Below are 13,867 nucleotides of genomic sequence, written 5' to 3' on the forward strand. Positions count from 1 at the left end.
CTGGTGACCAGTGATAGGACACGAGGAAATGCTTCTCACTGAGAGGGTGGTTGGTCACTGGAACAGGCTCCCCAGGGAAGTGTCAGGCACCAAGCCTGAGTTCAAGCAGTGTCTGATCAACGTTCTCAAGGTCATATGGTTTAGTTTTAGGTAGTCCTGCGAGAAGCAGGAAGTTGGACTCGACAATCCTTATGGGCCCCTTCCAAATTGAGATATTCTACGATTCTATGAAGGATGAAAATCTGTATAGTCACAACCAAATTATTACCTTACACAAAACTTGCAGCTGTAGCAAGAAGCACAACTTTCAGAAAGTAAGGGCATATAAAAATGTATTGCACAGAGAGAAATCTGAAGTTCTTATAAGTTGATATTCTATCAACTTAATGCTTTAGAGCAGCAATGTGATGGCTAGAAATAAAGGAGCATGTTCAGCCTGCCTGCTCCCAAGTAACTCTGGTGGGAATCAAAAAATAAGCATCAAACTTCACTTTCAGGAACCAGGAGTAGAGATCAAAGATCCAAAGCCCTGAAACTCTTCTGCTGTCACCACATACCTCTGAAACCCACTGGCTGATCATCTCACACGCTGTCCTACAGCTGCCCTCTACAGCTAGAAAAACCATCTGCTTTCTGCCAGCACCATCAGTCATGTCATTAACTTCGATTTGTGTTGTTAAACCTAAATATTTCAAGTCTGATAACCCTGTGTGGGGGAAAGGAGGGAGGACAGGAAGGAAAACAAAATTCCACTAAAACAATTCTTGCATTTTTACTTCCAGAAAATTGGATATTAAAAATGTATGTCAAACGAAGTTACATAGCCACATGCTCATCAGTTAGGAACTACTAAATGCGTGTGATAACCGTTCATTTGTACCATGCTATCCAAGAACAGGATCATGTATTACTTCTCCTCCCTCCCCGTGTTCCTGAACTGTGCAGATGCTGCTGCTCTGAGCAGGAATCAGAGCTGCTGTGCTTTCTACTCTACATCCTTCCAAGTGCCACGACGACTAATCAAACAAGTCACTTTGTAGGGAAGACGTGAATTACCTCAGTAAACTGGATTCTGTCCTCACCATTGTCACAGAAATCTCTGTGCAACGCTGGGCAATTATTTAAACCTAGTTCTCCTAGAAATGACCACTGTCTATGTCTCATCCTCTTCATGAGAAATTTGGATTGACTCACAGAAGCATTAGACATTTCCCACTGCAAATGAAGTTAGTCAGAGTGATGTTCTGAATGTATTAAGAACTATAAAAACACAAAATCAAGTTCTGGAACTAGAAATGTAGTTATCACGAATTAGAGTCTCTTTTAAAACTCATTTTGTTAATGACCACTAAGTGTCTTCTTCACACTTTCAAATGGGGTGTGAAATCGTACTACCTCCTCTGGGAGGACAGGACTTTCCCTAGCAGCAGTTTAGGATCTGGGTGTTGTGTTTTTTATTCTAACCCAAGGCAGTCATGCTGAAATCGAGCAGCAGTCAGAGCAACCAGCTGGCTGTAAGAGGCTGTACTTTAAACCCATCGCCACCCGAATCAAACCTCTGACACGACTTCAAAATCTCCAGGTTATCTCAAAGCACCTTCATGAGTGGCACAAAATGCAGCGATACTTCACTTGCTCTTATATAAAGATGCAACGATAGCAAAGACATAACTAACAGTCTTCTCCAATTTCATGGAAAAAAATTTAGCAGCTTCCAGACATGAACGTCTCTAGAGACCATGCTGCAGTGTGTCATTAATTTACTCACTCATGATTGTACTTTGGCTGCAAACACCGGAAGAGTCCCTGAATTCTTAGGTAGTGAAGAAATACTGAAGCCAAACTAGGAGTTTACAGTTGCATCCCAAATGAACTAGGAAAGTTAATTTAAAATATTCACTATTTTGAAGGTGATCCCTGGGGACAAACAGTAGATGAAGCATCAGGTTTCTGTCATTAACAGTCCCTAGCCTAACCCCCGCTTCGACCAGTATGGTTCAGAGATCCAATGGCTACCGAACAATTGGGAGAGACGTTTTTAGTTAAATGGACAGGAGTTAAGCCATAAGAACGGATACCACAGCTGCAGCTGTTGTCTGGCAGTAAGTGAATGGCTATGGGGTTTATTCCATCTGTTTCATAGCGGATCATTCACCCCAAGCAGATTTCTGGGTAATACAGCAGTAACATTTACATTCCTTGTAAGAAAACCCTTCAGATCCTTAAAAACAGTTACTTTAATCCTGCTTCCTGTTGACAAAACTTTCATAAAAGTATCCACATTCTTAAACAGAAGGCCCAATTATACAGCACATGAACATGTAAAAATTATTGCAACATATTTGTGGAAACATTTTTTGTTTCAACAGCAGCTTCAAGGGGAAAAAAAACCCCAAAAAACTACAAACCCCAAATCCCCCAAACTGCTGCATGAACAAGTTTGCCATGGCTGCTGTTCCCACAGAAGCTCAGCCTCTGGAAAGTTGTAGAACCATGTAATAACAGTGGAAACATTTAGCAAAAACTTTAAATCATCTCCCACAATCAAGACAGGGTACAACATGTTCTACCAGGAAACTGGAGAAAGAATTGGGGGATGAAAAGATCCCACACATACTTACTGGGGCCTGGAGACCTCCATCCTCTCGGTCAATGCTGCTTCTAGAGAGCCGCACATCGGGTTTCTAAAACAAAAATTAAAAATTTCATTCTGTACTCTCCTTACCAACTCACGCGACCTAGGCTTAACATCATTTTAAAGACAGGCAAATACTGTTAAAAATTTACACTGACAAATACATATGTCATTTCATTCCAGCCTAGACACTCCCGCTGCTGTGACTACGCGCTTCTGCAACTGCAGCTACTGAAACTCCTGGCAGCCTTCTCGACTGCTTCTCAACCACCCGTTCTCGAGCCCACGTGTAAAAATGCTTGTTATAAATATCGATAGTACCGTTTCCCTAACACAACATTGGAAAACCTGCATTTTAATTTTCTCAAAGGCAGCAAAAGTTGGGTTAAAAAAAAAAAAGAAAAAAAAGAAAAAAAAAAAAGAAAAAAAAAAAGAAAAAAATTCGTTTGCTTCCCAACAGCAAAATTGCAACCACGGGACGAGAGACGCTGCGCATTAATTCCCGCTTCCTGCCTGAAGATGGCTTATATGTACTTGGCTCCCTCTGCGAGCCTGCAAATGGGGCCAATTACTGGAGCTCTTTAAACACTGCATTTGGATACAGAGAGCTAATAAAGACATCCAGATGCACTATTCTCCTGATACAAGCAACAAATGAATTTGTATTTTATATGTTTTAAGCAAGGTATAGGAAGCCAGGGCTCAGTTGTTTAAAAAAGTAAAAATAAGACAACACCAATTTTTTTTTCCCACATTTTTCTCATCTCCCCAGGAAACCTAAGTATGTTATATTCATTCTTCCAGGACAGAATTAATTACATGGAAAGACAAAGGGAGAGTGGATGTGAAACAAAGGTTAACACCGATCTGAAGACACAAGTTCAGCAAAATGGAGTGCTTTTCCAGTGCACTAATTCTGGCACATAAAAAGAAAGAGGATTTATCTGACTCTTCAATTCAGTCTCCTATGAGGCTGGATGAAGAGTTAGTGAAAATGGATAAAATGCATATCTACATCAGTGTAAATACAACTTCCTTCATATGTCTCTATGTATATATACACAAAATGACACACACGGCATGACATTTTTTTTTATTTAGAGAAACGTAGGCTTGTGAATACTGACTGTAACTAAACTGAGCTCATGTTCTTTCAGGGTCAGTGTCAAGGAACAAATACATCCTTTTCTTGTTTAAAGCTACTCCAGATTCCTTTGTTTCTTTCTAAAAGCACTAAAGAATAATTTCAACTCACATATCCTGCTAGATGACCCTAAAGAGCCAGCAGGGCAGACAGAACTTGCAAAGATACGCTAATATTGAACTTTTATCATGAAAAACACTTCAACTGTGCTGGTAGTCTCTCGGAAGGGCTCGTACTTTGGATTTTCATTCAGCCATCCACAGACTGAGTGAGGCACAGCCACAGACAGTCGCTGCCTGAAAGAACTTGCAGACTAAAAATAGACAAATCATACTAGGCAGGGAAATCTTTAACCCCATCTTAAACATGAAGAACTGAAGCAGACACCAGCAAGCAATTTCCCAGTGTTTCTCCAGAAAGGTGTGACAAATTTTATGATGAAACCTACCATTGACGAATCTCCAGTTCATTTCCTTTATTATGACGAATGACTTTTTCTAATTGAAGTTCATTTGATACAGGTATGTTAGATACTTCATTAGATATCTAAAGTCGTTTCTCATATTTTTAAGCTAAAGCAAATAGCTATCCTTGTTTATCTAAGCACACGACTAACTACATTTCTATTACACCAATATTCACAATTTGCCTTCATTTCATGTATGTTTCTAGCCAGGGAAGTGCCCAAAGTTTTTCAAAATAGTCAAAGACTATTTTATCACAGGGGTCTTTAATGCTCTTTGCACTTTTAAGAATTTATTGCTTCAGAAATGCACCCTAAACCACACTCCAAAGATAATGAAATACTGAGCATTTTAGAAGATTCAGCAGCACAAAAATACACACTAGTCCAAATAACAGATTTTTTAATGGTATTATAAGAAAAAAGCTAAATTAACAGACATAATATCCATCTCCTCCCCTCCTTATCTTATAAACAAGGCCCTCCCTTTTACCATCTAAACTCTCTAAATGCCCAATTCTACAACCTCACATCACAGCAACAATTCAAATACCCAAGTCACCACCACGAGCAGCAGAAGTGCAGCGTATGAGCGGACCTCAGGACATCGCGTACATGAACAGTATACAACCACCTAGCTACAATCTAAGAATCGTTTCACAGAAATGTTGTAAATACACATAAAATATTATTAAAATGAGCATTAAGTTGATGAAACACTTGCTTCACAAACTGCCAACAAAAATACTGAGTCCTGCTGACTACCCCCACACAAGCCAACCCATAGAAGGCTGTGGTGTTGCCCAGGCATCTCCAAGAACCTGATCTGGAAACAAAGATGCTAAGTGCCAATGGGTCATGGCAAACCAGAGGGTCCACCACGAGCAGCTTGTACAGCTACATACACAACCCACCTGCTCCTCAGCGATCTGCATTTACGTCTTAGAAATAGGGACTGAAAATCTTCAGTGGTACAGAAACGCAAGCCCTTTCAACTCTTCCAAACATCTTCGTCCTTCTGCCTCATCAAAACTCGGTTAGGAACACAAGGAACAACACCACACTTTTGTGTTCAATGGCTAAGATGAGGTCCCATTATATCTCTAGTGACTTGACTGTGTTCTAATAAATTCTAACAACTCCCATTTTAGTACATGATATTCTGATTTATTCATTTGTGTAGCTGTGGGAATTTCAAGAGACAAACTATTTTATCGTAGAGGTGATATCTAAGATCAAACACTCATTGTATTTTTAAATATTAGCAGCAGCAATTCTTATGCTTCTACAGTGGCAAGACTTTTAATTTTAGCCCCTCATGGTGCATGAGGTAACAATACGTTGCTGAATTTTTAATACTGAGATCCTTCAGATGTATTTAATGCAACATTCTTCGGGTCAAAAAGAAGCCTCACACCAAAATGGACCTGTTCTGTACTTTACACACCATTTTACAGCCCCAAAGCACACCCTACTGTCTTTCCAGTCCCTGCTATGGCCCTGTACCTTCACGGCAGCCCTCCCAAAAACCACAGAGACTCCCCCGAACGGTTCTCCCATCCTGGTACTGGGCATAGCATTAGATATACAGAACTTCTAAGCTGGATGTGAACTGACTCTGAGAAGCAGCTAAAGGGGCTGGAAACGGGTGGTGGGTGCTGAACGTGTGTGTCTTTATAGAGAACATTTCTGGCACTTGTTGGATCGCAACTGTATCGAGGGTGTTATATACATCAGGGAGATGAGCTGGAGGGGGGAAAACCCTCAAGACATCCACTTGGTTGTGAAGCCCCCAGGTTGAACGTAGCTAGTAAAAGCGTGTATCTACAAAGGCCCTGCTTAACACTCTTGTGCAGTGTAAGACTGTTTCAGAAAATGAAGCCTTCGGGAAATCAGAGGTTTAGGATTCCAGCTTTATCTGAAAAAGTTGTCACTGGCGAGTATACTTTTCAAGGCTTGAAGCTAAACAGTGACCAACTCTGATGACAAATCATCTTCAAACGTGTTTCATCCCGTAGTATGGTGGGACTTCCCAAGCACACAAACCGTAGTGCCCTGAGGTTTTTTTTGTGAAAGTGCCAACTGAACTAAACTAAAATGCAAGTTTAATCAAAGTCTTTTCTACTTACTATTATACGGATTACAGATACATATTGAAGGGAGGAACTATATGTTATTAAAATCTTGCATAAAATCAAAATCCTTCAAAAGTAAATGGATTTTTTCCCCATAAATAGTCTACTATCCGAAATCTTTGGAAACATCGAGAAGAGTTTTCAGACAGGATGCGGATCTTGACAAACTGGAACATAATCTACTTTTTTCCCAGCATTTCTGGTCACTCACTAATAAAAGAACATGTAAGTCTTGGCATACTCAGGACATGCCAAATTGTAATGTCTTGGTGGGATTTTCTCAGGCTAAAAATTAAAATCTTATTTTAGCATCAGTTCACATCAATTATATTTCAATTGCAGTTCTCAGTGTCAAAATAGGACAAAACCACAACTATGTGGGAATTTCAGAAAAAAACAAAACCAAACACGATAAGGAAACTATGTGAGTTATTTCTTCTTAACCTGTCACAGGAAAGGGCTATAAATTTCTTAGCACAACATTGCTCTGTCTGCTGGGGAGTTACTAAAAGGCATGCACTTATATATATCTTTATTTTATATTATTAAAAACTATGGCACATAACATCAATACAGCCACAAAGAAAGGCTGAAACTAGAAACTAAATATAAATGAGGAAGCAGGTAATCAAACTGGCTCAAAAGAAGAAAAGCGTTCTGCAAAATGTTCAGAGAGAGATAGTGACGTTGCCCAAAGTTACAGCATAAAAATCACTAACTTCACTACACTTCTGAAATTAAAAGGTCACCTTGAAAAGACACAGAAAGACACAATTTCTTTCCCACAACTTCTGCGAAGCAAACTAACTAGCTAGCAGTCTGTGATTACAGGTGATTCTCCTTTTGGGTCAAACTCCATATCAAAATACACAAGATATAATCACTCCTAGAACCCATTAAAAAAATTAATTATCATAACAGTTTTTGGCAGTTCCAAAATCATGTCAAAATGCACAAATAAAAGCATCCTTGGGGGCTTTAAAAATGATTTTAAAGTAATCAATTAATTGATTTGCTTTTAAGTTAATTCTACACACAGGAAGTCAGGGCTGGAAGATTAACATACACACACTGTGGCCCTAATGGAGTAATTTGATCCTTATGGGCTGATTTTCTGTGTGCACAAATACTGTAAAGGAAAGCCACCATGCTGGACATAAGTGCAAGTATCGCTGCACGCATGCCAGACTGCAGGGCAATGGGCCAAATCTTTCAGTCACAGCGAGCTGCAAGTGCCAGCAGTAGAGAGAGGCCATTCACATGGTGGAGCACTGCTTTTGGGGATGGAGGTGGTTTGTTTAGCTTCTATATGCTAGAAGCTTGCACTATGTGCAAGTAAAATATTGATTAATCTTCGTCAATTTTATTTTTTGGAGTGGAAATACCTGTATGATCAAAAAACAACTCAGGAGAAAGTCCTGAATAAGAACTTTATGCATTTCTTGTGATACTGCCTATGTGACTGAGGTCCAAACTTTACAGGATATAAAGGAGTGAAAACCTCAGACCACAAGACTGCAGCACCTAAAAAATCCCAACAGTAAGGCTCCTTACACAGAAGGCCAGACTTCCACTCGCTTGATGTAATGCGTTTGTACTGCAGCCACCTCACCCTCCACCTGCACATGCCCTGGACACAGATTGTTTTCTATAGTTACCTTTATCACTCTAAGTGCAGTAATGCTTCGTCTTTGCTTCAGCTTCCTCTGAAATAATTCAGGTACTTCTGTTCTCCTTCCTGGTAATGCTGATATCTAAAGCACTTTTATCAAGAGAGCATGAAAGCCCAGAAGTTTAACCAGTGTCCATTAAAGCTACCAGACTAGTGCACAACATCCCCTCTCTATCAGGGGGTGGGAGGGAATGTCAGTTTTGCCAAAACCAAAAAAACCCACAAAAACCAAAACACCTCTCCCCCAAAACAAACCACCCAAAAAACCCAACACCCAAAATCACTGCCCCCCCACCCCCCTTCTCACCTCCCAGTGGATATATTTGGTAAAATTTAAAATTAAACACTTCTTTACTTTCCAGTTTTTACACAACACATTTATTTTCATTCAGGAGCTTGCCATGAAGACAGATCTGCTTGTTTTCTCTTTCTACAGCAGAATTTCAGCATTCTGGATTCTGTTAAAGCTGTAGCTGCAGACAAAATTTCTGTCTTCTTTCAAGTACTGACTAGTCACATGTTCTCAAAGGACCAGTTTCAGGCAAACTGCTCACACAGATAACAACCTCTCTAATGTCTGGCAAATTTCCATTTCAATGCCATTGCAATTTAATTCTTCATCTGGGGTGTCTCTTCTAGCAAACATAGCATCAGTGCTGTTTATACGTGTACTAACATGCTTTGAGTTGTATTTTTTCCCTGTAGAAGCAGCAACAAATTTCAAGTCATGAGCAAGTTGATGTTATTCTGGGGAACCAAAAATTGTACTAATAGAAACCTCACTGAGGATTTTTCTTCTTGTTGCAGTGTCTTACATTGTGATGTGCAGTCGCTCCCCTGCGAATCCAATTCTCAGTAGTACAAGCAAGATATACTGTAGGAGTCTGAAGTCTGCATAAATAGAGATGCTTTTGAAAGTAGCCAGTTTAAACTGAGAACACTATACTGTATGGTTACATAAGGTAAAAATTAAAATCTGGCTCTACTCTCTCTATTGTCTTCTGTGCTCAAAAGGAAGAATATTCTCATGAAACTTGCCTATAGCAGGCAAAGGAGAGCCACACTTCAGCAAAACCATTTTATCAAAATCTAAAGGTTAGTGCAGAAAGGTGTCTCAAAGCAAGTGAGAGACTTGACATCAATTTTGAGAAAATAAGGTGCTTCTCTTCCCTAAATCACCTGGAGTGAAATTAGGGAAGGCCCCTCTCCCAAAAGAAGAAATGTCACTGGTCACTCACTAACGGACATGGGCCAAGAAGGGTGCGTGTAATATAGGCATTATTTCTACACTGGGCCTGTGTTTGGACTCTCACAGATGAATTGTGGACATCCTTCAGGAGATCTGCAAGGCTCCGAGAGTGACTCCCCACAAGGACTTTTCTACCCGCTTCCGTTCTTCAGGACTAAACCTAGAAAACCACATTCCTTTTCCAAGAAACACCCATCTATAAAGATTCCTCTGACATACATCCTGCTGTGGGTTCAAATACACCCTGTGGCTATCATTGGCTTGTTTAGCTTTTGACACAGTGTCTAAAGCTGTAACAGGCATTCAGGTATAAACCCCACAGTCCGTATAGTCAAAATGTTAGTGTGGAAAGAAAAAGAACTTAAGTTTTATGCATTCCAAAAAAAAAGGAAAAAGTGGCCATCTAAGTTCACACTTACTTCCACTCAAACTTTCTCTTTTTTTGCCTTTTTAACCCTCTAAGGGTTTACATAAAACAAATCCAGCTCTGGCAAAGCTGCAGAGCTGTATAGCTGCTCACAAGTTCATCAGTGCTAGTTCTGCTTTGATTAGGGGCTGGCAGTAGAGATGGTGTCTCTTCACAGCAAAGACACATAATGAAAACACAGCAATTTTCTTCCAAGTGTATGATAAGACAGACCAAAAGAAAAATCAACAAGTGTCTCCTCAAAGAGCAATTCTGGGGACAGCAAATAGCCTAATGATCCGGAGGCTGAATCAAAGCAGAGTAACAAGTGCTGCAAATAACTGTCATCTATTCTGCAGAAAAGGTCAGAAAGTTCAGAAAGTTTTCTGCAGAAAGTTCACACACAATCTAGTGCCACCACCTGAAATCAATGCTTTATTCTCAGTAAACACATTAATACCTCAAAAAGTTCTTGACAATCTTGAAGTTTTAACGCACAATAGATCACTTTGACCCCCTGGTCTTGTGAAAGTCATGAGCAACTGGTGCCACTCAAGACTGGAAAAGCTAATGCCTAAATCAGGGAAGAAATTTCCTTTCCCCTCCCTCTCTTCAGCTTATAATAAATTGGACAAAGCAATCTGGGTACAGCGGTTTCTTTACTACCAACCAATGACAAACCGCAAATTCCCAAGTGCACTTACAAGGAAACCAGCCAAAAGCAAACTTTGTCATCCTTTAATCAAACGTAACATCTTAACTGTGGCACAATCTGGATCCTGGACAGAACATATACTGGACACGGGGGCATCTATCAGTAGCTCTTGAGCTAGGAGAGATCTATCCTACCTTGGTTGTCTTCACAGCCATCAGCTGTTCTGAACAGTTCTGAACACCATACATAACTAAACCCCTGAGAGACCAAGACAAATGGCCAGGAATTGGTAACATCATCTACGTACAAGATCTGTTCTCCATTCCTGCCCACTGGCTTCCTGTAGAATAAAGCATAAATTCTTATTTTCAAGGAACTCCATGTCCTGGCTCCAAGATACCTAAAAGACTGTTTCAAGTCCTGTGAAACAATCACGGCCAGAAATTTTGGTGTCTAAAATAATATTTCATCTGTACAACTAAGATTTTCCTGGAGACCAGTTCTAGACAGTGCAAAGAACTCTTACAGAAACCATAGACCATTATCAACATCTGCTTTAAATAGAGAGCATTCAGACTTACCTTCTGCAACAAACCTATGGCACCTGCATTTATACAGGCATGTTTTGTAACTACGTACAACATAAAAGGTTTCCACACAGTAACATTCCTTGACATATGCTTCTTAAGACCAAACTTGCGACTGATGCTTGCCACAACCCATACCACACCACTGTAAATTATCCACCTGCCAAATGAGGCTTACACACCTATAGGTGCCCACAGGCATGAGCCTATACACAGTAATATGCTATTACCATCTTCTGCTGCATCTGCAGCCATCAGTCTCGAGGAGGAGAATTTTAACACAGAACTGAATTTTGACAAATGGAAAGCTAGAATTGAACTAAAAACCATACACCAGCGGCACTGACAACAAGAAAACATGGAACTGCAAAGAAACAAAAAATCCCATCACCAATGCATCTCCCTTCTCCCCCTGGTTTATGGTCAGAGTTTTCTTCCCAGCTCACAGAGCTCTCTCTGAAATTGTTTCCTCCCACTAATGTGTCTCATTATTCCTCCAGTGTAAGACTGCTTACAACTCTTAGTACAGTCAGGGTTGTTAGATGGCTGATGGTTACCCCTTTCTTGGGGTTTGCGCATGCGCAGATCTCCTTAAGAACAAACAGGCAATCTCCAGATTGGCACAGAATTATACCCACAACATCGTACACATAAATACTCAACTGGATAAAGTGAGACTGAGTGAAAAAAACCCAGCTGTTCAAAGTATTTATAATACAGGACTCACTAGCTAATGCTTAATCTAAAACCTGTTTCCAAACCTGTATTTTGGTAGTGACTCTTACGCTCAGTAAATTCTCTCATTTCACAGAAGCGATCAGGTTTTAGCAAGCTGCAATAAAAAAAGGAAAATCAGAATGAATTAAGAAGCACTATGAAACAAAGTATTACCAGGAATCGTTCCTCTTTTTCGAGCCAGCGCTGATCTTCTTCCATCTCTTGTTGTTGTCGTATCAACCTCTCCTCCATGAGATGTGTGGGTAGAACCTGGCCCATTCCTCGTATGTCCAAAGTGCCCGAATCCTACAAAACAGCGTAAGTTTATTCAGTCTCACAACTTAGAACTAGTATAAACAGCTGCAAGAACTTATAGATTATAAAAGAACAGACTTTTAAAAGCCCAGATACACAACAGCAGTCAAGCAGAGTTCCTTCCACTCCTTATAAACTGAAGCAGACCATCAGAAGAAACTCCAACTACAAATATTTCATCTGCCTTGCTCCTAATCACTGGAACCAAAAAGATTCGAAAAATTCTGCTCTGTTTTTCAGTAACATAACTTCAAATATTGCACTTCATTTAAGTTGGACAACAAAACAGATTTATCAATTTCATTTTCTTGGTCTTGAGCAATAATGTAATTATCCAGTTGTTAAAAAGCCGCAAGATACATTTTTTTACCCCAAACAAATATGCTTTTCAGTTTTAGCTGACACTTGCAAAGCATGTCACAAAAACATTTTTACTGATCTTTGAGTAAGCTTTTACGTATGTCTTAAGCTTACAATACTGAATATAACCTATCCCAATGCTGTCTGGAAATCATTAGCAAGTAGTGTATAAATTAGTATCCTTAGAGAAGCCAAGGCGAGTCTGGTAACAAACTTCACTGAGACTGTTTTTAGGTAACCAATTTGCCAAGCTTTTGTGAGAACTTTGGCTGTAAATTATTATAAACACACGCAAAGCATTCATATGATTCCACCAACACTTTATTCAAGCACAACATAGTTAGACTAAGTTGTTTCTACAGCCAATAATCTATGGGGATGTTTAACTACTTGGGACTACAACCCTCAACTACATAGCATGAGCAACAACAGCGCAGCAGCAAGTCATAATGGCAGAATATATGGTCAAATCAACCAAGAGTAAGCAGAGGCAAACTGAAGGCTTGGACACCTATCTGCTTGCCTGTGTTTAACAAGGAAGCCTCAGTTATCACTTAAATGTTTATCAGAGACATGGGGAATAGAGCACTGGTTAGAGAGCAAATGGATTTAAGACAGAAGCTGCACAAAGTGCAACTTTGTGGGAGGATAAAATGGAATGAAGAAAATATAAAATAATGAAGAACAACGAAAAAAAAAAGACAGAATGTTAAAGGGGGAATTAATTTGATGTTCCTTGCAGCAGCTCTGTGCAATCATAACAGGCTGAAAACTACCTAATAGGAATACTACTCAAGAACAGTTTTGCAGACCAGTTAATTTTCTGCTCTGGATAAGTTACAGAGAAGCCTCAGATACTTTAGCTATGCTGGGTATCTCCCACAAGAGGTATTTTAAAACAGCAGCAATATCACATATTTTTACATGGATGCTCCCATCTCTATTAACAGCAGTAATTTTCAGTAAAGCCTTCTTCTAACAAACACAAAATATTTGCTATCACTCAGTTCAGCAAGCATTTGTGTAAAGAGTATCCTTCATGCCCAACCTCACATAGGAGGATTTGTTTCAAAAAGAACAGAACTCAGTCATGACTCCCATCCCACTGCAGTAAGGCAATTAAAAAAAATAACAGAAACAGTTTTCCTACAATAATCTCCAGATGTACTTAAATAATAAAAAAGCGTGTTTACTGTACAGAGCGCAACAACAGATGCGTCAGTTCACAATACCTCCATGTTTGGTTGCCACACTGATATTTCCTGAGGCCGATGGTTCCAGGAATCTGTTTGATCCAAGAGAGAAGCCTGCCCAGGATAAATGCTGCCTGCCATGGCTGGTATCCCATGAGAACCAGGGTAGCCAGACACCTTTAGCAGAAAGGAGGGGGGGGGAGGGTGGGGAGGGGGGGAAGGGGGAGTTGTTATTATTAATAAGACCTATGCTTTCCCATAATTAATAGCTTCCCCCCCCCTCAAGGGAGCACATATGACAGCACAGAAGTTACTCAAAACAAACAGCCACTGAGG

The 13,867-nt window shown here is 40.0% G+C and overlaps 1 protein-coding gene across 1 annotated transcript in view; it reads right to left on the reverse strand.

Moving 5' to 3' along the window:
- Positions 1-2,621: 2,621 nt before the first annotated feature.
- PTK2 (protein tyrosine kinase 2) overlaps positions 2,622-13,867 on the reverse strand; it is a gene marked incomplete at both ends in the record, with an annotated part of 59,239 nt that continues 47,993 nt past the window's right edge. The window contains 4 exons of the mRNA XM_010283611.1: positions 2,622-2,684; positions 10,667-10,699; positions 11,838-11,969; positions 13,571-13,708. Of these exons, the coding sequence (XP_010281913.1) occupies positions 2,622-2,684; positions 10,667-10,699; positions 11,838-11,969; positions 13,571-13,708 (366 nt within the window). The remainder of the gene's footprint in view (positions 2,685-10,666; positions 10,700-11,837; positions 11,970-13,570; positions 13,709-13,867) is intronic.

The sequence above is a fragment of the Phaethon lepturus genome, unplaced genomic scaffold (assembly GCF_000687285.1).
Source record: "Phaethon lepturus isolate BGI_N335 unplaced genomic scaffold, ASM68728v1 scaffold5963, whole genome shotgun sequence".
Lineage (NCBI taxonomy): Eukaryota > Metazoa > Chordata > Aves > Phaethontiformes > Phaethontidae > Phaethon > Phaethon lepturus.